This window comes from Dama dama, chromosome 13, assembly GCF_033118175.1.
Source record: "Dama dama isolate Ldn47 chromosome 13, ASM3311817v1, whole genome shotgun sequence".
Lineage (NCBI taxonomy): Eukaryota > Metazoa > Chordata > Mammalia > Artiodactyla > Cervidae > Dama > Dama dama.
In genome coordinates, this window is record NC_083693.1 from 71,333,936 (window position 1) to 71,360,294 (window position 26,359).

Sequence of the window (26,359 nt, forward strand, 5' to 3'; positions counted from 1 at the left end):
TTCTCCTGCACTAGCAAGAAGCTGAGCAAAAAGATGCTCTTATTCCCTAAAGCCGAATCTGATTGCCTGCAGCCAGCAGGCCTGGGGCCAGGCTAGAGGCCACCCCACATCTGAGGGATGGAAATCTGTGTCGGGAGAGCCTGGCCCGAGTGTGGGCACAAGCTGGGGACAGAAGCCCCCTGCTGCTGCCTCCAGGGCAAGGCCCTCAGGAAGCAGGTCAGAGCAGGCTTGGGGAGGGGAGGGCCCAGACAGAGACACCCGCATACCCCGATGCTCCAGACACAGGGCCCCTGTCAACCTCCACCTCTGCCCATGTGGGCAGGGGGCAAGTGGACAGACACAGACATGGTAGGGTGCTCCTTGTGAGACCAGGGGGTACCCACAGGGAGGAGGAAGAGGAAGGGCCACCAGTCTGGGGCCTGAGCACGTGTAGGTTTTGAACAAGTCCCCGGGGGCTCAATGGTAAAGAATCTGCCTGCAGTGCAGGAGACGCGGGTTCAATCCCTGGGTCGGGTAAATCCCCTGGAGAAGGAAATGGCAACCCGCTCCAGTATTCTTGCCTGGAGAATCCCATGGACAGAGGAGCCTGGCGGGCTACAGTCCATGGGGTCACGAAGGAGTCAGACATGACTGAGCGACTAAACACAAGGCCAAGTCCACCACGTGGGAGTGGGTGCGTGTTCTCGATGGGACGGCGTGGCCTAGGAGAGCAGGGGCCACAGGGACACATCCACCCTGGTCCTCAGAAACAGGACCACGAGCCACGGCAGGGCTGGCCCATGGAACAACACTGCAAACAGCATCCGGAATTTGGGGTCCACGCTCTCAACCTGCTTCTCCCCAGAAACAGTGCGATTCTCCCCTACTTGCTGGATAGGAACCAGCTCCAGAGCCAAGGCCCCCAAGTTCTGATGCTGCCCACCCCCATCACCTCTGCCTACAGTTCCCGCAGCCCCCCACCACACACCCTCCTTCGCCCCCAGGACCAGCCCCCGGGGAGTGTTTGGGTGTAGGGAGCCCCAGCTCACAGCCAGGCGAGCCCCCACCCCTCCCTGCCCTCACCAGCCCCAAGGAGCCTGCACACGTGGGGCCAGGCACCCGACACCCGACACCCGAAAACGGGCCTTGCAATTCGATGCCTGACCGCGCACCTAACACAGAGGCCACGAAGGAACAAGGCCAGGGTGCGTGGACCACGTACTCCGCGGAGTCCTGCACCTTCTAGCCGCCCATGCAAGGGCGAGAGGTGGGACAGCAGCCGTGGGGCTGCCCTCGGGGCGGCAGCACGCCCACCGGTCGCTTAGCAACGGGGCCCCGGCCGCCGAGCCCTCCCTGGGGTCGATTCCCAGAAACACGCTCTGGGATCCAGGCCGGCTGCTTAGGAGCCAGCAGGCGTGGTTGGGGAGACGCGGGTGCTGAGATGGAGTCAGGGCTGAGGACAAGCGGGGAGAGAGGCTGGAGGGTCCACCCAGCCAGCTGCCCATCCCGCCACCGGGCGCCCCGATTAACCAAGCTGACCGTAGGCGCCCAGCAGCACCCCGTCCGCAGCGGGGAGGGCCCCTTGTCCTCGACTGGGTAGCCAGGTCCGCTCCAGGCTCCAGCCGCCTGCAGCCTCCCAGCTCCATCTCCTCCCTGCACCAACCTCGTCACCCATCCCTGACCCGTCGTCCCCGTGCTGGGGACAGGCCAGGGTCAGGCCTGGCCTCGGCCCTCTGTGGCCCCAGGCCAGGCAGCAGGGCAGAGGGCAGATCCCAGCCCATAAAGAATCCGGCCCGGCAAGCCCAGGGAAGTTTCCCTATGGGTCTGAGCGCGGGCGAGCCTGTCTGCCTATCAGGCGTTGGATGCACCCAGCAGAGGGGCAAAGCAGCCCACTTCTTCAGCAAGTGTGGGTTCCACAGCATCTCCGGGCCCCCGAGGAGCTCGCAGGACACCGGGGGGACAGACAGGGGATGGCCGTGACGGAGGGATGCCCGGAGGCTGTGGGGTCCCTGAGCAGGTGTCCCTGGAGGTGACTCTGGGCGGGAGTGGAGGGCAGGTGGGATGTTGCGGGCACGAAGCAGGAAGGAACCCACAGAGGCCACCTGGGGCTGGGAAGCCAGGCCCTGGAGCGGAGGGCGGTGCCAGGGCCCGCCCCGGCCCTCGGGGTGCAGCCAGCCTACCTGCACCAGGAGCTTGTCACCTTCCAGCAGCTTCACCTTGGTCTCCAGCTGCCGCACATAGGCGGACGAGGGATCTGAAAGGCACAGAGGAGTCGCGTCACCGGCCGGCAGACTGTCTCCCGCAGGAGGGCCCTCCCCTGCGCGCCCCCCGCCCCGGGTGGGCTTTGGAGCCCGGTTTCCCCGTCCACCTGCAGAACCGGGGTGAGGGGTGCTCTCACCAGCTTGTCCTGGGCTGACGCCTTCAGCCTCCGCAGGGCTTCAGGTCCAAAAGGAGGTCCCTGATGGCCCCCTCACCCCGGGGCGGCCCACCCCAGGGCCCGCGGGGCAGGGAGGCCCTCGCCCACGCAGTGGGGGCAACTGGGCTTCCTCCACTCCGTCCCACCTGAACTTCTACAAACGACTGTAGGCGTAACCCAGCACCTTTCCTGAGGTCAGGGGCCGGACCAGAGACACCCCCAACCACACGCCCCCAGTGTCTGAACACAGCGTGGGGGTGAAACCCACCCTCCCTTGACTCACTGAGCCTGCTGCATCAGAAGCAGGAGAAATTCCACCACCCCAGCTACCCACAGCCCCGGACCCCCCTCCCCATGGGGCTGGAAATGGGCTCAGAGGAGAAAAGTCCCTCCAGGCCAGGACAAGGGAGCCGGCCTGGGTAGAGGTCAAGGGCGACATGGGGCAGGTGGAAGGAGGCAGGAAGCGGGGTAGGGGAGGTCACAGCAGGGGCAGAGGGAGGAGGCTGGGCCCAACGCCTCAGTGACAGCATGGGCACCTCCCCAGGTCTGCGGGCACGTGGGAGGAGACTGCCGCACGCCTCTGAAGTCCCACGGGCGCCTGGCTCAGGCACCAGCCAGGACCCTGCTCACCCGTGGGCCAGCCTGCTGCTCCTGCCCTGACCCCTGGCCCATGACAGGACTCAGGGTCTTTCTAGATCACACTACTGACCCTTCATCTCAGAAGGCACCAGACCTTCGACGTAAGCCAGCTCCCTAACCCGCCCACAGCACTGCCCCCCACGGGGCTTTCGACCTTCTCGGGCAGGGGGTGGGGGGCAAAGGGGGCTTGGCTGCTGCCAGAGGACGAGCTGGGACCGTCACGCAACCAAGGCAGCAGAGTCAGCACACCCCCAGAGGGGCCCCCAGCCCTGAGGGTCCCCGTGTGTGACGTGGACTTCACGCCCCTTCCCCACGGAGCCTGTGGGCCAAAGAGGAGCCCACGGGTGCCCTGTGAGGACGAGGCGGTGGGGGGCCCCCTCCCCAGATGCCATGACCACCACCCCCCACCGCCCTGCATGGAAGCTTGGGCCCGGCTCCACCAGCCTCTGCCCATCAGCAGCTCTGCCCTCTGACATGCCCGGGAGGCGCTTCCCCCTGCAGTGTCCAGATGCCCCTTGCCCTGTCTGCTGGGGGTCACTCTGTGACCCGAGCACCTCAGAAGGACCTGGGGAAGCTTGTGTGCCCAGCCCGGGACCAGACCCAGGAGACTGCGGCCCAGCCCTGGGCAGGAATGGGAGGCGGCCCACCCCACCCTGATTACACAGCCGACTCCTCCCCTTGCTCTCTGCCAGTCACCTCTCAGGAATGTGGAGGCTTCTAGTGAGGAAGAAGGCCACTCACCCGCCAGCCTCCCACCCACAACCCCAGGGGTGACACCGGGAACCAGAAGGCAGATCTGCAGCGAGCCCTGCGCGCTGGTCTCCGAGAGGTGAAGGGGCTTCTTCATACACACACAGGGCAGTGGCGGAGGATGGCTGGACCCCAGGCGGGGACTCCAAAGGCCCCCCACTGGGACCCGGTACCCAGGTCAGGGCTGGGTAGATCCCCCCTACCTGGGCGGGGAGCCCTCGGCGGTCACTACAGTCCACGCCCTGTGCCATTCCCCTGCCTCGGTTTACCCATCCGTCTGCCCAACCTGACCAGTAGCTCCCACATCCCGTCCTCACCCACCCACACGCACCCACACCCGTCCACACCTATCCACACAAACAGGCCCGATGGGAAGGGCCTTAAGGTTTGTGGTCTGTTGGGCCCTCTGAGCACCAGGGTGGAGATGGGGTGCAGTCTCCCCAGCGCTCTGTCCTTCACCAGCTGCCGGCAGGAGGGTTCCCTGGAACACCACCTGAGGAAAAGACCCTCCCAGCTCCACGCAGATGGTGCTACAGGGACCAAAACTGAAACCACTCGCTCAACAACAGCAGAGAGTTCATAGCCTCGTCATCTTTCAAATGACGTTTGGGAGAGCGTCTCTCTTCAACGATACAGGGGAAAAAAAACAACACTTCAACGCCAGTGAAAAGAACTGGACGCAAAAGCACACATATAATTGCTGTTGTGTTTAAAAATATCTGTGCATTGAAATAAATCCAGGAAGGAGGCACGGGGAAATACTGATTGCAGTGTTGCTCACGAGGGGACGGGTGATCTTTTATTTATTCACACCATTTCCTGTTAGTTTTCCAATAATCTGCTTTTAGAATAGGGAGCGATCTTTCTTTATAAAAAAGGAGGAGGGATTAAATGATTCCCCTCCACATCACAGAGCCCCCTGTTGATGTCAAGGCAGGCAGAAGAGGGGGCCCAGAGCACGGCCTGGAAAGTGGACCCCATCACCCACCCTCTGCCCACGTCCTCCAGTTCTGGTCCGGGGGCCTTTCCTGAGCCCCAGGCCCAGCTCCGAGCCTGCCCAACCCTGCTCAGTTTAACAAGGGAAGAGGCCGCCTCCTCATAGTCCTGGATAAACCTCCCCTGCCCCACGGGACCCCTCCCCACTGTCTCTATCCTCAGCTCTCCAAACCAGGCTGTGCACGCTGCCCAGGGCCAAGGAGCCGGACATCTGGTCACCCAGGGGGTCAGAGCAGGTGCCCTGCGGTGGAGAAGCATGAGAGCCAGGTGGACCCTCAAGTCGGGGGGGGCGGTGTGGGGAAGGGACAGCAGGAAGGGCCTGGCTCCCTAATCCTCCCCAGCAGCCTTGGGCAACTGGGATCCCATGGGGCGCCTCCATGCCCCAGCCTCTAGGAGACAAGCGTGTAATTAAATTAATCCCAGGGTTTGCAGTAATGAGTGGAGCCAGCAGGGAGGGAAGCGTCATTTCCTGGCCTGATGGCTGGGCGGAGGGGCGTGGGAGGGGGGTGTAAGGGGGGCGGTTGACTGCGGAAGGGACCCCGAGCTGGGCTGGCCAAGGTATCCATCCCCTCAGACCTCCCCTGAGCCAGGCAGGGCTCACTGGTCCAATTCTGGGGGACTCATGATCCACCTTCCATCTGGGGAGACAGGGAGCGCCCCCTACAATGTTCTCACTCCCAGGAGCCTGAGCACCAGCCCTCCTCAAGGATCCTTGCTCCTGGGGTGCGTGGAGGACCAGTGCAGCCCATGAGGCGGGGGGAGTCACAGAGATGCAGGTCTCCAAACTCCTCCCCAACGGCGCTGATCAGCTCCCCCCAGAAGCCCTGTGCCAGGTGCTGGCCTTGACCATCCCTCCCAGAAGCGGCCAGGTCACATCTCCCCTCCTGACCCAGCCCCCTTGCCTGGCTAGGCAATGTCACTCCAGCCTCAGCATCAGTCCAAACTGCAAGAATTCGGGGGCCAGAGGCCAAGTCCAATCACCCATCACCCCCTCCCCACCTAGCTCATAGAGTTTAACAGGCCATGGGGCCGCCTCCCCAAAGTCCTTGAGAAACCTCACCACTGGGCACCCAGAAGGTCCTGGGAGACCTAAGGACCAAAGAAGAATTCATCCTTCCTGGTGGGTCGGACTGGTTTCCCCAGAGGAGTCGACCTTCTCAGTCCTGCAAGCTCCCGCCAGCAGCAGCAACGATGACAGTCAGAAGCACCCAGCCTGTGACCGTGACATGGCACTGCCAGGCCACCCAGGGCAGAGCAATGCCAGTGGCCAAGGCCCAGTGTTCCCCGGACCTCAGCCCGCAGCACTCACGCTGTCCCACCATGAACTTAATGTCTTAGTTTGGATGAGACACAGGCTCGTGGGCAAGCGGTGAGGTGGGGGGGGGGGGGGGTGCCTGGGAAGCCCAGGTGGGGGGCGTGGGGAGGTTAGAGGGGATCACAAGGAGCCAAGGACAGGGGGTGTCAACCCTCTGGGGAGCTCCGGGGGCCTCAGAGTCACTCGCCGACCCAGGGGCTCGCTGACGGGAGCCGCTCCTGGCAGACGAGGGGTGTGCGTGCCCCAGGACTGCCCACCTGGACGGGTGATGGGACAAGCCCCCACACAGAGCTGCAGGTGCCAGCAGGCGAAGCGGGTGGTGGGCTTGGCGGCAGTGAGTGCCACGGGGACCTGGGGAAGGAGCCAACAGTGCCCGCCACAGTCAGGAGAAAGCACGATTCTCCTTCTCTGCACGGGAGGAAGGGCATGGGGGCTGGGGGGCGGGCGCTGCGACACACAGCAACACACGGGGCCTGACTCTACAGCTGCACCTCTCCCAGGGTCCCCGCCAGCCCGGATCCCTGCCAGCCCCCTCTCCTTGAGCAGGGGGCCCGTAAGGGACTGGGGACAGGCAGGCTTTGTGGCATCACTAGCAGGAGACGCAGCCATGCCATGCCTTGGAGCCATCCGTGGGGGCTCACACCCAGACGCCCTGCTCTGAGACGGCTGACGTTTCCACGTCTGATTCAATTCCTTTCTCCTCCCGCTTCATTAAAAAGGGGTCGCTTGCGGCATCAGGGCTGGGGGCTCCATCGGGCCTGAAAGGTCTCATTAAGCCGAGGCCCGCTCACTGCTCCAGGTTCTCTCCCCCTCTGCCCCAGGGGATAAGAGCAGCTCCTAAGAGCATCTCTGCCTTCCCAGGAGTCACTCTGGGCTTTTCTCCTTTCTACCCCCATCTCAGGACTCACCTCCAAGGGGGCAGGTGAGCACTACCCACGCCTGCAGCCGTGGAAATCGAAACCAAGCAGGGTGGGCCCAGAAGACACCCGCACTCTGCGCCATGGGGCTCACTCTCCACGCGTGCCTCCCACCTGCCCAGGTGGTGGAGCTGTGGCCTCTGACAGGCGACCCCATGGGAGGTACCCCCCGCCCCCCCATAAGGCGCAGAACAAGGACGCAGGATCGCACCCGAATCACATAGGCAAGGGCCTCCAGGAGAACCACGCCCAGGGGGCTCGGACCAGCTCCAGGCTCACACCCAGGGGGCTCGGACCAACTCCAGGCTCCAGGAACAGGGGCGATGCTCTCAACGCTTGTGTCTGCCCCCACTGCAAAATCCACATGTTGAAACCTAACGACCGGCAAGACGGTGCTAGGAAGCAGGGCCTTCGGGAGGTGCTTAGGTCATGAGTGTGGAGCCCCCACGAGGGCAATTAGTGCCCTAATAGATGAGACCCCAGAGAGCTCCTTTGTCCGCTGCCTTGTGACCACACAGTAGGGAGAAGGCCATCTATGACCCAGCAAGTAGCCCTCCCCAGACACTGAATCTGCCAGCGCTTTGACCTTGGGGTCCCAGCCTCCAGACGGAGGAACTCCTGTTGTTTATAAGCCACCCGGAGCAGCTGGAGCAGACTCAGACACAGAGCCAGGCGCCCTTGCCTGCAGACCAGGCTCAGCACGCCCTGGGATGATGTTCCTGCTGTCTCTGCCTCTGACGAAAGAGCCACGCAGGTCCACCACCCACCACCACAAGGACACTAATCCAGCTGAGCCTGGGCACCGTCCTGTGTCCTGAAAGGACTTAAAGGGCGTTCCAATCCCAGACCCAACTACTCCCGACCCTGGGCAATCCCAAAGGTCACCAGAGCACCGCGTTCTCACAGAGCAGGTGGTCCCCAAATCCAGGACCGGAAAGGAGAGTCACCAACTTCATGACAGCCCAGGCTGCCAGCAGGGAGTGAGCTCCCCACTGCTGACGGGAAGCAAGCAGAATCTGGAGGCTGGAGAGAAACCCCGGTAACAATGAAGTTTCCCCACCAAGCTGGGAGGAAGGGGGGGACCCCGTCAGGTGGGCGGCAGAAAGCCCAACCTACAGAGAAGGGAAAAAAACACTCAGACTTGGGCTCACCCAAGGTCACAGGGCCAGGTGCCAGCAGGACCGGCAGTCAGCATGCTTGTCCCAGGGCATGGTCCCCTTCTGCGAGGGGCTCTCAGCCCAAGGAAGGAGCTGCAGGAATAACCACGTCTTCTGAAGGGCAAAGGGTAGAGTGAAGAGGCTCACCCTGGGATGACAGGGCACAGAGAGAGTGAGGATGCACTAACAGGGAGAAATCAGGGAGTCCTGCCTGAGGGAGGTGGCATCTGAGCACTGAAGAGCGAGCAGGACACTGACCCGCAGGCAAGTGGGGCAGGGATGGAAGGCAAGTCCCAGCTGAGGGTGCAGAGTGAGCAGAGGCAGGAGGTGGGGTCAGGCAGGTTCGGGAGCACCTGGGCCGGTGCCCACTGGCATCTGTCTCCTGGCACACAGCGTTGCCCCAGGAGGTGCGGGCTGAATGTGAGACGGACATTATTTATGGATGAGGGTGAGAAGGCTGCGGCAGGCATATCAGAGGAACATCAGGTTCCTGTGAGGACACCGCCTGGCAGGGGCAGCGCTGAGCGGGGAAGGCTGCCTCGGCACCTCCCTCCTCCGGCTGGGCCTGCCCACCTGAGGTGCCCACAGTGGGTCTGCAGGGCGTGCGGGCCAAGGCAGCTGACTTCCAGAGCCTTGGGCATGAGAAAGATGTCTCCTGTCCACACAGAACAAACAAGAATGCAAATTTTACTGAGCACCTACTGTATGCCTGGAGTAGGGAAGTGGAAACCCACTGCAGTATTCTTGCCTAGAAAGTCCCAAGGACAGAGGAGCCTGGCGGGCTACAGTCCACGGGGTTGCAAAGTGTCGGACACGACCGAGCACGCACGCTACTGTATGTCAGCTGGCACTGAGCAAAAGCCCAGTCCTTCCAGCACCCCCGTGATCCTCACACACCATCCGCTGAGACTCAGAGAGGTTAAGTAGCAAGTCCAGAGTCACGTGGTGAAAACACGGCAGGGCTGGGATGTGAACCCAGCTTTGTCTAGAGCCAAGGCTCTTTCGGCCCTTCCTCGAAGCGCCCCCAGCAGCCCTGGGGCCACACGATCACCCTGGGCCTCTCAGAACGTCACGGCCAAGGGGACTGGCGCTGCTCAATCACAGCCCTGACCCAGTCAGGGGACCAGTGATTTTCACCCACTCCCCGGATGGAGAAACCAAGATTTGGAGGGGCTCAGGAACCGGTCCCATCAGAGCGCATAAAAGCAGGGCTGTAACTTGAGATGTGCATGTGTGTGTGTGTGTGTGTGTGTGTGTCCATCCCCAAACTTGAGATGTGCATGCGTGTGTGTGTGTGTGTCCATCCCCAAACCTGGTGCTCTTCCAGGCCACCCATCAGGCCTGGGAAGGCCCATGGCTTCCCTCCCCCCACCTCCCTCTCCCTGAGCACAAATTCTCACCACCGGGCAGCTCTGGAAACTCTCCGCCTCCAAGGCGGGGCCCAGGGAGCTCCGCCCTGGACGGCATTCTCCTGGCCCTCTCTCCCCTCGGACCCCCTCCACCAAAGGCACCTGCCGGCCCCCAGGGTCTAGACCTCACCAGGTCACGAGGCTCCGAAAGGCTGGCACCTAGCCTCTCCCCCACTCTCCCCTGTGTCCTGAGATAGGGGACCCTGGAAACCTCAGATCCCACCTCTCCAGTTCAAACAAGACAGCATGCCCCACCTTCCTCATCCGGATCCTTCAGAGGCAAGAAAATGAAGGGGCACAGAGAGAAACGAACACCTCATTGATGAAAACTGAGACCTCCCCAGGCCGGCCACTCACCCTCTCCCGGAGAGGCACAGGGCTGCCCCTGGCAGCCACCTGCCCCTTCGCATGCCACGCGCACGGCTCCAGGGACCCACAGCTTGGTGCTCTGCCCTCCTGGGGCCGCCTGGCATTCAATCTAATCCACGCTGAAATCTGGAGGGACCGGCCTAGCACACTTAGAACCTGCCCCGGCCTGGATCCACCTGCAGCTGCGGGTGTTCTCCAGCCGAAAACAAACTCATTCTCTCCATCTACTGCTTAGGAAGCCTGACAAGCCAGACTGAAACCAGGGGAAAAGAAGGGAAAAGAGACTTCCTTCCCCATGCCTTCAGCTTTCCCCTGCTGGCTCAGAGGGTAAAGCGTCTGCCTGCAATGCGGGAGACCCGAGTTCGATCCCCGGGTCGGGAAGATCCCCTGGAGAAGGAAACGGCAACCCACTCCAGTACTCTTGCCTGGAAAATTCCATGGATGGAGGAGCCTGGTAAGCCACAGTCCATGGGGTCGCCAAGAGTCAGACACGACTGAGTGACTTCACGTCAGTTCGCAGGCCCAGAAACTAGCCTGTGTGCTTAGGCGCCAGAGCAGGTGTCAGCCCTGTTCATGTCTCCACCCCCACCAACCCTGATTTCGCTCTGAATGATTGGGGATCCGTGACAGAGGCGGGACAGACCACCGAGAGGCCCCCACAGAAGGGGGAACACACAGAAGCCGAGTCCCACCTGGCCTGTGTCTCGGCCACAGCACCTGGCTCCCCGGGGATCTTCTCAACGCTTGATCTCTTCTCCCCTGAAACCCACTAGACTGGACTCCAGCAAAGGGGCCTGGAGGTCCACATACAATTCAGACGTCCTCCTGGTGATTCTATCGGGCACATGGGCTGGGGACCCCTGATCTATGCGGAGCAATGACTGTTCAAACGGTCCCCCTCTCGGGCTCCTTCCCCGAGGGACTCCATGCCGTCTGCCCCTGACTATTCCTTGGGGCTCAACTCCTGCAAACGTAGCTGCACTACAGGGACCCCGATGAGACCAGGACACGCGGACGTCTAAAAGTGGTGGGAAGAGGGGGCAGTTCATGGACCCCCGAACGTATCAACCAAACCCTCTGGTAGCCAAGTGGAGACCTTGTGGGTTTGAGAAGGAAAGAGAGTTTGCTTTCCTGCCTAGATATCAGGTACGTCTCTACCAAGCATGCTCCTTAGAAGAAAAGTTATGACCAACCTAGACAGCATATTAAAAAGCAGAGACATTACTTTACCAACAAAGGTCTGTCTAGTCAAAGCTATGGTTTTTCCAGTGGTCATGTATGGATGTGAGAATTGAACTATAAAGAAAGCTGGGTGCCAAAGAATTGATGCTTTTAAACTGTGGTGTTGGACAAGACTCTTGAGAGTCCCTTGGATTGCAAGGAGGTCAAACCAGTCAATCCTAAAGGAAATCAGTACTGAATATTCATTGGAAGGACTGACGCTGAAGCTGAAGCTCCAATACTTTGGCCACCTGATGCAAAGAACTGACTCCTTGGAAAAGACCCTGATGCTGGAAAGATTGAGGGGAAGGGGACGACAGAGAATGAGATGGTTGGATGGCAACACTGACTCGATGGACGTGAGTTTGAGCAAGTTCCTGGAGTTGTTGATGGACAGGGAGGCCTGGCGTGCTGCAGTCCATGGGGTCGCAAAGAGTCAGACACAACTCTGACTGAACTGAACTAAACCAAGCATGAAAAGCTGGTGGGGCCGGAACGGGGCCGACTGGCCAGCCGAGGTCGCCGGAGGCAGGGGACAGGACACCAGGGCACACTCCAGCCGTGGGCAGGGGCAGGAGAAGTGGGGAGAGGAGTGGCAGGTGGAGCAGGGAAAATCTGGGCGTGGCTGCCTCCTCAGACCCAGGGATCCCCATTCCAGATACAGGGGAGCAGCTGGAGGTACGGCCAGCAGCTCTGATGTCTGACACCTCAGCAGGAACCCTGCCCCATGGGTGAGCAGCAGAGCTGGGGCTCAAGGCCTTGGCAGCAAGAGAAAGAGGGGGCTCCAGGCAGCGAGCTCGGGAGGCAGCATCACATCCGGACAGTTTTGCCGATTCAGTAAAAACATGAAGAAGTCGAGCTTCCCTGGTGGCTCAGATGGTAAAGAATCTACCTGCCAAAGCAGGGGACCTGGGTTCGATCCCTGGGTCAGGAAGATCCCCTGGAGGAGGGCATGGCAACCCACTCCAGTATTCTTGCCTGGAGAATCCCATGGACAGAGGAGCCTGGTGGGCAACCATCCATGGGGCTGTGAAGAGTCAGACACGACTCAGCGACTAAACAAAAACAACTTTGGAAAACCTCACAAACACCCACGGCAACGGGCCTCCTCTGCTGCTGCCCCCAACCCTTGGGAGCAGCCGAGTGGCGGCAGGTCAGAGCCTGCAGGGAGAGGAGGGGTCCACGGGGATGGGAGGCTGACAGCAGTGGGAAGCCACCCTCCTGCAGACAGTTCAGGGACAAGGGCGGGTCCCATCTCTGCCCCCAAGCACCCTGTGGCCTTGAACAAGCCCCTTCCCCTGCCCAGGCCCAGAGAGATGTGGGTAGGAGGCGCAGGTGACCCAGAGGGCTGAGAGCAGGACTGGGAGGTGATTCAGAGCCCCTGCAGCGCAGCACCCCTGCAGTTAGGCAGAGCAGCCAGGACCCGCCCGTTACAGTGACACAGATTCGGCGTGGGGACAGCAAACCGCCCTTCCCACGTCACAGGACACCCAGAGCAGGTGGCTGGTGACCGAAGGACCATGAAGAAGACTGACTTCTGCGTGCCTCCCCCGAGGTCCTAGGGAGGATGCGCCCTTCTAGCTGGTGAGGGACCAACTCTTTTGTGGCCAGGGCACATCACAAGAGGAGAAAACCAGTGAAGGGTCCCAGCTCCGGCAGCACCCTCGAGCTTCAGTCTCCCCCAAACAATACGATAAAGGTATCAGCCTGCACTTATGAACTGTACTTGGCAGACTGCTGTCCACCCAAAGATGCCCACTCTTAACTCCTGGAATCCATGAATACGTGACCTTACGCAGACAAAGAGACTTTGCCGATGTGATTAAAGTCATGGCAGTCAAGGGGCGGGGGACTACCCTGGATGATTCCCCAACCTAGTCTCATGAGAGTATGAAAAACGGAGAGCCGTTCCTGGCTGTGGTCAGAGGGATGTGTGAAGTGAGGAATGGTCAGAAGAAAGCACTACTGCTGCTTCGGAAGACAGGGACGGGCCACGAGCCAAGGAATGCGGGTGGAGTCTAGAAACTGGAACAGGCAGGAGAAGGTTTCCCCCTCAGACCTGCTGACACCTGGACTTTAGGACTGCTATAAGATGACCCATTTGTGCTGTGTACGCCACCCCAAGGTCGTCATCGGTGACGGCAGCCGTGGGAATAAAAGCTGTGGCTGTGACTTCAGGTGACATGCCCAGCCACTCTAATCTCAGTTTCATTTTAAAATGAGAAGAGAAAATAAATAAATAAATAAATAAAATGAGAAGAGAGAAACCAGCCTTGGGAGGCTGCCGCGAGGACTAAGAAAGCTGAGAGAGGTAGCAAGCAGCCCTGGAAGCCCTTGGCTCAGCGCCTGGCATAATTAGTAGATGCTCAGTTAAAACCCGGCCCCATCCTCTCCACTGCCCACATCCTAGCGGCACGACCTTGACGGGAAGGAATTCACGGTAAGCGGAGGCTTCCATGCTGCCAGCCAAGGGCACACCGCCTCTGAGCTGTCCCACCGGCACCAGGTCACCATGGAGATGGCGGCATCAGGCCACAGCCACCTCCACGGCATGACCGCCCACCTGGGGCCTGGCCCACCCGAGCCCCCTGCATCTGCCTCGCTTTCAGAGTTAGCGAGACTGGTGCATCACCAACAGCCTGTGAAAATGGGGTATGAATCCAATTTAGGACCGTCACACCCAGAGAGTATCTGAAGCAATGGTGGTACTGTTTGTTCACAAAACAAATGCCCCCTTCTCTATTTTAAGTTGAGATTCTTGTACAGCGTGGTGTGCACGGACACCTGAGCTGGCTGTGACGGAGAAACAAACCGTGCTGGTTCCACAGACCGCAGGGAAGCCCTCCCTGCCATAAACAGAGTCCCAGCGCGGGTAAGGGTCCTCTGTGCACGGACCCCTGGGGCTGCACAGACCCCAGCGCCCAGCCCCGTTTTCACGGATGCATCACAGATGGCCTCCAGGGGGCGGGGAAGGAATGAGCGAGCAGGTGAGCCCGAGGCCAGGCTCAGCCCCCTACTCCCTAGCACACTGCTCCCCAACCCCAGTTCAATACCCCAGGAAACAGGGTTCAAGAGGCAGCCCAAGCCAAACCCAGGCAGGAAGGCGGGTCCACAAAAGAAGAAAGGAACATGGCGAGAGAAGAAATGACCCAAGCCGACACTCACCAGACCCCAGGCCCTCGTGGCAACGAGAGCCAGGATGAGCAAGGCCAGAAAGGATGTGCTTGGTCACAGGGCACCTAGAGGTCTGATTCGAAGGCTGTAAGGATGGGGTCAAACCCTGAAGCTGGGGGTCCAGGCATGAGTCTCAGGGAGAGGAAGGACGAAGCTCCTCCCGGGCAGGGAAGCCTGCACCCCACACAGCCCCATGCTACACGCATGGGGGGGTCTCCTGCAGCACCCAGGGTGGATGGGCAGGAGCCGGCTACCGCCTGGTGGGGTTATGATTTTGGTGCATGATCCAACTCCTCTGAGGAAGCTCACAGACCCACACGTCCACCCTGGGTCATTGTGGGGGCCTTCACGAGGCATCAAGTGCCCCAGGCAGTCCTGGGGCTACAGCTGGCAGGGGGGAGGCATGCACAGCCGCATCCCTGCCACACTGCGAGGAGCGCCTGGGCGTGGGGTCTGGGCTGGCTGCATTTGCCGGGCAAGTCGTCCGCATCCATGAGTCAGAGAGAACCATGGGGAAAGACCAGGCTCCCCCAAAAGGCCGCAAAGACCCTGGCAGAGAGGGGCTGCAGCCCTGCAGGCGGTGGTGTTGACGGGGGTGCCCCAGGTGTTGGGCTTCACCTGGCCCTGCCAGCCTCCCCAGGTGCCTTCCCGTCCTGCCGTCAGCTCTCTGAATGACCCTCGGGCCCAGGCTGCCTTTCACCTGGTCAACAGAGCTGGAATTGCCCTTTGGACCCACAACTCTCCCCACGAGGGAGGGGGTGCATGAGCTTCCAGGATTCAAAGGTCACCGGCTCACCTTTGGGCAGGGCCCTTCCTGCCACAACCTCAGTGGGTGGATCCAAACAGGACTGGCAAGCCAGGCCTCCACGGCGCCTCTGGTCAAGGCTCAGCCTGCTGGGGGAGACCCCAGCGCCTGTCCATTCCGCCTCCCCCAGGGTGCCTCTGATTGGAGTGCGCCCACCCTCTGCACGTTTCTGGGTAGAGAAGGTGGCTAACCCTCACATCCCGTACACTACACAGAGCAGGAACCATCAGCCCACTCCCTGGCATCAAACACCGGCCCTGGGCTGATAGGGGACCGGTGAGGCTCGTCACGGAAAAGGGTCACCAGCAGTGAGGGGAGCAGAGCCCAGGCCCCAGGGCCTGGGACCCACCACCACTCGCCGTGTGACCCTGGGCAGGTCGCCTGCCTTCTCTGGGCCCCAGAACACCTTCTCTGTACAACAAGGAAGTTGAAGGCCTCCGGGGGCCCTTCTGACATGGTGGGCACAGCGGGGGCGGGCGCATCACCGCAGCAGCACCCCTGCCCACGCGGCTGTTTCTTTAAGAAAGAGACGAACGCAGACAGACCCGAAGGTCAGGAGAGCCGGTGCCAGGATGAGGTCAGTGTTTGGTTACCAATGAGAACAAACAGGCCTCGGCCCCGTGGAGGAAGGGCCCTGCTGGAGACGCACCGGGGGAGCGTGAGATGGGCGGGGCCAGGGCGCCACCCCCCCCCCGCCCCCGCGTCGTCACGCCCACAGGTGACAGGTGACAGCTGGCCGCCAGGAACTGCCCGCGGCCAGCACTCAGTCTCAGCAGGGAGCCAGCACAAGGCCTGGAAAGGGGACCCCCCCAAGGGAGCAAGAGGGCCCTCAAGGTCAGCCTTTCCCAGCTTCTTCCTAACATCAGGGTTTACTGAGGGACCCCAAGATACTCCCCAACTTGCCCGAGGTCATAGGCCCTCCTGGCCCCCAGGGCCCCACCATGGACACACAGGCATCAAAGCCAAACTCCCGCCTTCTCCTCCCTGGCATCTAGCCAGCTGTTTGTCCCGGGCAAGGTGACAATGACAATAACAGAGAAAGCCAGGGATCGCAATCACGTTGGATAAAATAAGGATCCACACCGATAAAAACACATCCACACACACAGGCTGCTGAGCGAGAAGGGGAAGCCCTCCCTCCCTCCCGCCCCCGCCCCCGGCAGAATTCCAGCCGCTGAGTAGCAGGTGCATGGAGGAAGTTATAAAAAGTCACGGCCACCACAGCCAGGGGACGCCAGCCACTCGAGGGTGAGCATCCAGTGAGCATCAAGACACCGGTATGTCCTCAGAGTGCTTTCCATGGGTGGTTTATTAACCACAGAACTCCATGTACTGACCTCACGGTGGGGAGACCGTGGGAAACCTCCTGACCCCACGGAGGGAAGTCTGCTCCCAAGACGGGCCGTACTGGGTGCCCCTGGCAGGACGGGCTGACGACACGGTGTCCCCTCGGGGCCATTCCCGCCCCAGACACACAGCCTGGAATCCAACCGTGAGCCAAGCTCGCGGCTGCTCCCTGCTCTTCAAAACAACCGTGAACCGTCAAAGGAAGATGGAGACAAGGTTCCCCAGGAAGGACGACCAAGGGGAGGGTGTGACCCTGCACGGGGCCCCTGATCAGAAAGCGGTTGCTCTAGAGACTTGCCTGGTGGCCCAGTGGTTACAAATCAGTGGAGGGGAGAAAGGACCAATCCCCGGTTGGGGAACCAAGATCTCAGATGCCTTGGAGCTCCGGAGCCCAGGAGCTCTGGAGACCACGCGCCACAACTAGAGAACCAGTACCGCAATTAAGACCTGATGCAGCCAAATAAATAAATACTTCTTTAAGAAAGAAAGCAGCTGCTCCAGAGCACCAAACCGGGCAGCACAGGGGGCCGGCTTCCACCCCCGGGCACTGTCACCATATGGGCACCACCTAAGGGAAAGTCCCGGTCCCCAGGAAACGCAGGCCGAAGGTGTGTGTTAACCCCGACTCCTCCCAAACGGTTCAGGGGCAAAAAAACAGCCCACGTGCAGAGAAGGAATGAGCAAGGGCTGGACAGCCCTGGGAAACGAATGCACTTGCTCTTAGGGACGTTTAAGGGCAAGAATGGGAAAAGCCAAGGAATTCCAGCCACACGGCGTCACCTCCCACGAGAGCCACCCCGAGTGCCACCTTGCCGCGCTGCCTGGAGCATCACCATGAGGGGACCTGGGGTCCCGCCACGGCCCCCAAACCAACACCCCTCCTCCCAGGCAGAGGCCGTTGCTGTTCAGCCGCTCAGCCCTGTCCGACTCTTTGCGACCCCATGGACCGCAGCATGCCAGGCTTCCCTGTCCTTCACCATCTCCTGGAGTTGCTCAAACTCATGTCCACTGAGTCAGCAGAGGCCGACCATGGACCTAAAGCACCCCCCATGCAGGAAACAATCTGTGTTTCCCCAACAACAGAGCAACAGTCACATAAATTCTGGTTAACTCACTCGAAGGGATGTCGTACAGACACTAACAAGGTTTAGGAAGTCTGGTGCAATGTTGAGTGAAAAGAGCCAGATTCCACATTAAACCCACAGCAAGATAACCAGCCACCAAAACACGCCTGCTCCGGGGAGAAAGCAAACACTCTCATGTTTTTATGAACAAAACAGGCTTACGTCAATGGCACATCGCAGGGTGGAATCTTCAGAGCAGGGTCAGGGGTGGGAGGAGGGTAGGTACTGTGCTAAATGTGTTTTGATTTTCTTTCTACTTTTCCAAATCTTCCTGTTTCTCTGAGGAATACGTATCCACTTAGAAATAAAATCAATCAAATCTGTGCCTGGGCCTCACAGGCCTCCCCAGCACACAGCCCTGGAATTCCTCGTTGCAGGAATCAGCTCATACCAGCTGCTTCCCCAGGCAGACATGTGCTAGACCCCAAGGATGAGACCCAGGAACTCTCAGGCCAGGCTGCTTCTGAGTGGTGGCCTCCCAAGGCTGCCCACTTAACCCCGGCAAAAAGAGGGGTCTTCAGGCCAGCCCAGGGGCAGGCAGAGGGTCTGGACAGGGCGATCCTGGGGTGAGCCCTCTGAGTCTGGGCATGCCAACTGGGAAACGGTGATAATCACACACGAGGTGAGTTCACTGGAAGGCGGCAGTGCTGGCAAGAACGCCTTGAACGGAAGCACAGGGGTGCCCAGGGAATGACAAAACCCCCGTGTTGCAATTCTAGAGCCCTCCGGCGCCAGGCTCTCTTTGGAGAAGTGGGGGAGGAGGCCTGGTGACATCCAGTGGGCCTGGCCCTTCCCCCGTGGGCATTCCAATGCCACAGAGTGAGGGTGCCAAGGACATGCTCGCTCTCAGAGGGCCCCGGAGGGAGGCAGCTATTCATGCTCTTCCCCGCCACCCCGGCCCCACACCCGGAGGCGGGCCCCACGTGCAGAAACACTCTGAGCTGGGAGTTGCCATGCAGGTCACACACGCCCCCAAGGGTGGTTTGGTTCATCAACAGCCACCGCCCAGCTCTGCCCTGATGCCAGAGCCCCTGGGAACGCGAGAAATCTCTTATACGGGGAACCCAGATCCAGAGAGGGGTCCAGGGAGTTTCAGAACCAGGAAGAGAAGCCAGCCTCCTCTCCCCACACCCAGTCCAGGGAGGACGCCAGGATTCCAGCTGCACTGGGGCACTGGCTGCACCCACAGGTCAGGGCCCCCGGTCCAGCCAGGACGACTCGCTCACGTGCACACACCACCAGCTGGCGCTGCCCCTGGGGGGCAGCACGTGGGGGCAGCCGTGGCCACTCTGCCCCAGACCCGGCGGAGCCATGGCCTCATGGCGTGGCCTCAGCCTCTCCACTGGGCTGGACCCAAAGACCTCTGACCTGGTCTTGCAAGTTCCTCTTACCCCGAGGCCCAAACACAGCTTGTGCCTGAGCTCACTCAGCCACAGGAAAGATGCCTCAGGCAGCCCAGCCCTTCTCCCGGAGTCAAGGGGCACCAGGGGAAGGAGTGAGGCTTATTTCGTAGCCTTGGGTGCCGGGTGATCGCCTGGATCTTCAGGAGCATCTTCAGTGCCCAGGATCCAAAATTTAGGGATGACGCAGATGGCGAGCAGGGGAAGGGTGGGGATAGGCGGCAGCAGGCCCTCAGGGAACCCCAGCACAGAGGGGTCCTGCCCGCGCCCACCCCACACCCCGACCTCCCTCCTGGGCCTACGGTGCCTCTCTTCTTCCCCTAGGGGCCAGGACCCCAGGCCACAACTCTCAGGGGGCGGCTTCAGGAGGCTGTGCCCGTCCCGCAGGAAGCACCCACACCCAACGGTGACCTTCCCATGGCTGCCCTCACTGCGATAGGCAAAAGTGAGCCTCGGCGTGTCTGAATCTGAGCCCTGGGATGGCATGAGCCTGGGCGAGTCCCTCTGGCAACGGAACCACCCTGGCAACCACCCATCCATCTACCCGACTGGAAAAGACACTCGCTAGCCTGAGACGGGGGCGTCAGGGAGGCTGGAGCCCTCCCAGATCAGCAGGGTCAGGAAGGAGGGGCTTCGAACCACAGACCCGGGCCCAGGTCACACTCAGAGCGTGCCTCCTCCATGCCCAGCCCCGGAGGCAGACTCTGAGGACCCAGGCCTGCCCTGGGAGCTCACAGCAGAGAAGGGGAGGGGGGCCAGGGCGAGGCACCCACAGACAGGGCGGCACACACCCGCCGAGGGCTAGGCTGTGCCAGGGCCTGCCTCTGCCCAGGAGCCTGGTCGGCCCAGCCACGTTCCGCATCCCTCGGCCTCGGCGTGCCACCCCCTCCACGCGTCGTCACAGCGGGCACGGCCGGGCACAGCAAAGGCCAGAAGTGGCCTCAGACACTCCAGGCTCCAGAAAGAACCACCAAGGCCCAGAATGGTGGAGGCGCCTGCGGGCCACATGGCACTCCTGGGAGCTCCCAGGGCTGCAAGTTCAACGTCGGGCTCTGGGCCATGCAGGGGCCACGAGATGGCAAGGGAGCTGGCCTGGCAACCCACCAGCTCCCGACACTGTGCCTGCCCACGCTGGGGCCCAGGACACCTCAGGGAAGGACAGACGGAGTATGGAGGGCCCGGAGGGAGGGGGTTTCACGCCCGACCCCGCCGAGTGGCTCTGGCTCTGACTTATCACTCTCCCAGCTGTGAAAGAAGCATCTTCACTGCAGAGCTGTGTGTGCTAAGTCGCTTCCATTGTGTCTGACTCTGTGTGACCCCGTGGACCACAGCCCGCCAGGCTCCTCTGTCCATGGGGTGCTCCAGGCAAGAATACTGGACTGGGTTGCCATGCCCTCCTCCAGGGGATCTTCCCAACCCAGGGATCAAACACGTGTCTCTTATGTCTCCTGCATTGGCAGGTGGGTTTTTTTTATCACTAGCGCCACTTGGGAAGCCCTGGGGAAGTTCAGTTAAACTTGATTCCGTAGGATGCAGGATGCAGGGAGCCCAGTACCGGGCCTGACTCCCCACCATATGTACATTCCCCTCCTTCCTCTCCCCTTTTCCTGGGTCACTCACGTAAGGACCTGGAGGCAAAACTGCCCACCGGGGCCCTTGCTTCCTTCACTGGGCCATTCTCCCCCCAGAAATGCCCGGGGGCAACCCCACAGAGGTGCCAACGTGTGATACCCACGTCTTTTGGGGAAGGCGATTCTCCCACAAAACCAAAGCACAGTCGAGGGCAGAAGACAATGACCTCCCCCGGGCATGTGCAGCCCCAGCAGGCTCGCCCGAGCACCCCCAGCAGGTGAGCTTTCCAGACAGACAGATGCTCCACCCAGCAGGGGGCAAGGTCCCTCCCAGGACTCAAGTCCTGCTCCCCGCAGTGTTTCTGCTGCCCGTGACCTTGTGCCCACCCGCCTTGCTCACGCGGGCCTCAAGGACAGCGGCAGCCCCCAGCTGGTGCCCATGCAGAGCTGGCGCTCACCGCCTCCCCAGCAGTGAAGGAGGGCTGGCATGTCCCTGGGTCCCCTGCATGCCCACTACGGGAGGCAGGCGTTGTCACCTCGCCGTACGAGAACCTCAAGAGAGCCTCCCCGGGGGCAGCCTGGCCTCAAAGGGGGAAAGGGAGGTGTTTCCAGGGCCGGCACACCGCCTGCCCCGAGTAACACGCGCTCCCTGAGGGCCGTCCTGGAAACCAGAGATTCCTGAGGGCACCACCACCTCCCCCTCCCCTGCACACTTCACACTCACACACGGGAGCTCGCACTCATGCACCCACACACACGCACACCCACATACGCGTGCGCACGCGCGCACACACACACACACACACACGCGTGTGCCCCATCCCTCTCCAGGGTCTCAACACTGAGAAAACACTATCGAGTCGGGAAGCAGTCAAGGGGTCATTTATTTTAATTATTAAAACAGTAGCCACTTACTCTTAAGCCATCCATAATGCCACTTAATTACCTACTACATAAAACTGCCTTTGCATCTTAGCAGAGCAATAAATCAGCTCGGAACCAGAGTTGTTTAAAGCATTCTAGCCAAAGATTCCGGGGCAGGGGGGCGGTGAGGAGTTGCCCCCCTCGGCACCCCGGGAAGTGATAAACCAGGTCTCTGCTCTGAAGCTGCGGCCACAGAAGGAACAAATGGGCCGGCTCCCGCCAGCCGGGTGCGGGCCAGCCGGCCTGCGTCCTCTCTCGGTTCCTCTGTCCACCGCGGGGCCGGCCCCTGCCCTGCCGCGCTCCATCCTTTGTGTGGCCCACAATAGCCCCACCAGATGGCGTGGCGTGGCCAGCGGCCCCTTCAAGCCAATCGCTCATCCTGTCGAGACCCAGCAGGGGCTGTGGGCAGGACACCTGGGAACTGGCCCAAGGCATGACTCGCTCACCCCTGCCCTGACCACCTCCCGGTCCCTGGCCCACGGACACAGGCGGCGTGGGGCCCAGCTGGGCCATCGAGAGGACCTCAGGCAGGGATATCACCCCCCAGGGGAGGAGGCGGACCTGCCTGGTGATTAAGGGGTCACTAGGTATCTGCAAGACACCAGGGCGAGATGGGGAGGGCAATGGAGCAGGCAGGGAGACGCCAGGCGCCACGCGCCCCCAGGGCTGGCAGAAGGCGCAGAGCTTGCCAGCAGGCAGGCATAAATCACCCCTCCCAGGGGCCACCCGGGGCCTCCATGTGCCAGCACCCCCTGCACTCTTCTCGGGCAAGGAGTCCTGTGAACGGCCCATGAGGGAGCAGGTGGGCCAGGCCGCTCCTGGCACAAGCCAGGCGGGGCTGGATGAGTCCCGCCTTCCCCCTGAGCAGGGCTCCCAGGGCACCAGGGTGGGTAGCAGGCACGAGTCCTCAGCAGGGGACCCCTGGGCTGTCTCCAAATTCAGCCATCACGAGCTCGGCCGCAGCAAGGGCTGGGGCGGGCCCCATCTGCATGCCTGCTGAGGACCGATGCCCGACACGGGGACTGCTCGGCCAAAGGGGCCATGCCTCTGCGATTTTCTAAAAGTCACCAGATTGCTCTCCAGAGGGACTGGCCCCCATCACACCGCCATTAGCATGTGTGAGAGCATCCGTCTCCCATTAGCACGTATGAGGAATGCTTTCTCGCTTGCCCTTCATTTTCCAAAGAGAAGGAGCTAGCCAGTTGGACACCTTGTAGCTCCACATGCAGCCTCCTTGCTGCTGGTCCTCTCACCTAGGAATTCCCTCCCCTGGTGCGTGGTGCCCACCTCCCTGCCCACGCCCGGAGAGGCTGGGAAAGAGGAACAGGACCCAGGTGACTCTGAGACACGTCCTCCCGCCTGGGCCACCCTGCAGCTGCAGACCAGAGTCAAGCTCATCAGGAAAGAGGCAGTGCCTCTCCAACACTCCCTCACCCACATGGCCTTCTAGAAGTGCAACCCACTCCTGTATCCTTCCCTCATAGCAGGCTTCCCTCCTAGCTCAGTGGGTAAAGAATCCGCCTGCAGTGCAGGAGACCTGGGTTCCATCCCCAGGTCAGGAAGATCCCCTGAAGGAGGGCATGACAGCCCACTCCAGTATTCTTGCCTGGAGAATCCCATGGACGGAGGAGCCTGGCGGGCTACGGTCCCTGGGAGGTGGCACAAAAAACTGGACACGACTGAGCACGCACACACGCCTGCCCTCTGTGCCAGCCCTTCAAGCCCTCTGTGATTCTTGGCTCATTGTATCCCCTTTTCCCCGAAATCAGCCTCCGCCATCTGACTGAGCACCTCTCCCACGTCCCATGTGTCCCCTCCCGGTGGTGCCTGACATAGGCCCTTGTGGGGAGTGCCTGGTTAAGGCCATCAGGAGGCTGGGGCGGGTGGGCTGGATACTGGGTCATCCAGGCTCATCTCACGACACCAGCCAACAATGTCCAGCTTGTCACGGGTTCTCGGAGACAGCCCAAATTAAACTGTCTTTACAGAAAAAGAAGGGCATTCGGCCAGTCTGAGACCTTCTGGACAGACTGTGCCGGCTTAGTGGGGGTGGGGTGGGGGACGGCGACAGGACGGGGGTGGGGAGCAGCTGGGGACAGAAAGGAGCAAACAGGCCGTGAGGAATGTGTGCTTGTCCAGAGAACACTCAGGAACCGCGAGGAATCCGGGCGGGAGCAGCAGCCGCTGGGGACAAGCAGCCGCAGCGCAGGGAAACGGAGCCTCCCCGGCTGGCCTCGGGCCCCTGAGCACGCAGCCGAGCGGCTGCACTCGCTCAGAGCTTAGTCACAGGCCACTGGGCCCGCTGTCCCCCCGCTGGCTTGGCCAGGGACAGTCAGCTCAGGCTATAGCGCAGCCATGGGGGGCGGGGGGACCCCTGTTTCCGGATCCCTGGTCCCCAAGCGCTGCAGTAAGTCCTGCTACCCCCGCCCTCCACCCAGCCAGCCCCCCGGGTCTTCTCACAGCCACAGGGCAGAGAGGCTGCCCGCCCATCCCGTGGGCAAGGAACTGGCTCCCAGGGCCCCTCGACGTGATGGTTGGCAGTCACAGGACCTAGCTGGTCAGGTCCCGGGGGGCTCTGAGCAGGAGGGAACAAGGTCACCCGGGAGAGCTGACCCGTGTGACCCTCAGCTGACCCTTTGGAGACCCCTGCCTCCCGAAGTCTCAACGCGGAACCCAGGGTAGAAGGACGGGCAGGGGGAAGGGGAGGCTGCGGAAGGGGTCGGGGGTCCTAAGACAAGGGCTGGCACCCCTGCCTTGGGCCTCACCCAGGGCTGCAGCGCCCGAGGCTCCTGCCCCTGGCGGCTTACCGTCTCAGGGCACGCAGCGTTCGTGCCCGCTGATGACAAGACGCTGGGACGCCTGTCCTGTGGCTCTTTAAAGCTTGAAGGTTTCCTTACAGACACAAAGCTCATTTGCCCCATCACGCTGTCTGAGCCTCACCACAACCCCACCGAGCGGCTCACACTAAGTTCCCCCATCTAACCCACGGAGACACGGAGGGCGCAGAGAGAGTCCACCACTGAACAAGTCTCCTCTGCCGGCGAGGCAGCAGGAAGTGTGCCCAGATCGCCTGCCTGCCCAGACACAGCGCCACACCCTACTGACGGCATCCGTCCATGGTACCCACACCTGCCTGCCCATCACGGCAAAGACAACGGCAAAGCGGGAGGGGGCCGTGGGAACGCCACACGCCTGCGTAACACAGCAGGGCACGGCTTCGGAGCACTGCTCTGGGCCTCCGCAGGCCCAGGGGTTAAGGCCCAGGGGTGGTCACGAGACAAGTCCAGTCCCAGAGGCTGGGGTCTCTGAACACGGGGACAGAAGGGCCTGGGCGTGGGGAGGAAATTGAGGGGAGGAGGGTGTCTGAGTCCCACTGCCGGGCAGTCTCTTGGCATTCCCCAGGCCGGCGGGGGAGCAGGCGGTGGGGGGGTCTGGAAACATCAGCTGGGAAGGGCCATGCCAGGCACCGCAGGCCTCCGCGAGCCCCAGAAGGAGGCCCGAGCCGCAATCACCCCTTCCACCTCTGCCAACAGCTCAAGGCCGCTGCTCCTGTGCGGGGCGTTTCGACGTGGTGCTCGCCTCTTCCTTGCAGAGGTCCCTCCTCCACTGCGACCACCAACCGGGACTCAGGGAGCAGGTCCACGGCGGAGGAGAGCCAACTCCAGTGCAGAGGGCGCCAGGCCGGGCACCCCTCTGGTATGCAACGCTTTGTACTGTGCTGAGAGGGGGGGACTTCAGCCTCCCTGGTAGAAGCCGGGCCATCAAGAACACTCTCTCCCAGAGATGATCCAAGGCCTGAGTGGTGGTAACCTGGCTCCAGCGCACAGAGGCCTGAAAGTCAGACAGGTAACAAGCCCCACCCGGGGGCCTGTGTGTGGCCCCTTGACCTATGTGGCCCCAGAGAGAGAGAGGTGGGTATGTGGCCAGGCTGGGAGTGGGCAGGCTGCCACCGTGATGAATGTGGAGCCCAGCAGGACGCCACGGCCACCCCCACCCCCTGCCGCGGCCACCCCACCAGCCCCGGCTGCTTCATGACCATTGTCGGCTGCTCCACTAAAAGAGGAGTCTGTGCTGGGCAGCCTGACCCGACCAGAACACACAGACTGGAAGAGCCACAAATATAAACAGGCCCCCAGTGGGCCGGGCCAGGGCGGGCGCACCCCCTAGAAGAGGCATCATGATGCAGGAGGGGCACGTGGGTGGCCCCCACCCCAGGGCAAGGGAAGGCAGCGGGGGCCCAGCTGAGCAGTGGCAGAGACACATCACAGAGGGTCCCCGGAGACCAGGGAGGCGGCGGCGGCAAGGCCCCCACATCCTCCGGGCTTAAACCGTGTGGTCCTTCCCGAGCACCGACTGTGGGGAAGGCTTGTTCGCCCCCGTCACGGCCACTGACCACGTCTGCGGGGCACTTGCTGCGTGCCAGGCGTTCTGCCAAACACACCACGCGAGTTACTCAGGCCTACGAGGGATGCGCTGTCGTTGCTCCATTTTACAGATGGGAAAACTGAGGCTCCTGAGGGTGGTGTCAGGTGCCCGCACCACCGGGAACGGTCCTGGGTGGGTCTAAGACTTTGCATCCAGGACTGATCTACTCGGAGCTGGACTCTTCACCACTAACCTACAGCCTCCTGACTCTCCCTTCCCTGCCCCGCTGCCCGCCCCCCACCCTCCCCTTCCGCCAGCCATCCAGGGAGGTGGGGCGCCCGGTCCACACCCTCCTGGAGAGTGAGTAAGGTGTCAAGGCCTCCTCAGCTCCCCGAGACAAAAATGCACACACCCCCGGCTGACCCTGTGAACTCTGCACCCATTTACAGCAGGGGAACCTCACAGTGTCAGTGTCTGGGCA

General features: G+C 61.6%; 1 protein-coding gene across 1 annotated transcript in view; it reads right to left on the reverse strand.

Annotated features, from left to right (window-relative positions):
• Positions 1-26,359, reverse strand: part of CCDC85C (coiled-coil domain containing 85C) — a 78,238-nt gene that overhangs the window by 16,850 nt on the left and 35,029 nt on the right. Inside the window, exon 2 of the mRNA XM_061159401.1 lies at positions 2,160-2,233. Within this exon, the coding sequence (XP_061015384.1) occupies positions 2,160-2,233 (74 nt within the window). The remainder of the gene's footprint in view (positions 1-2,159; positions 2,234-26,359) is intronic.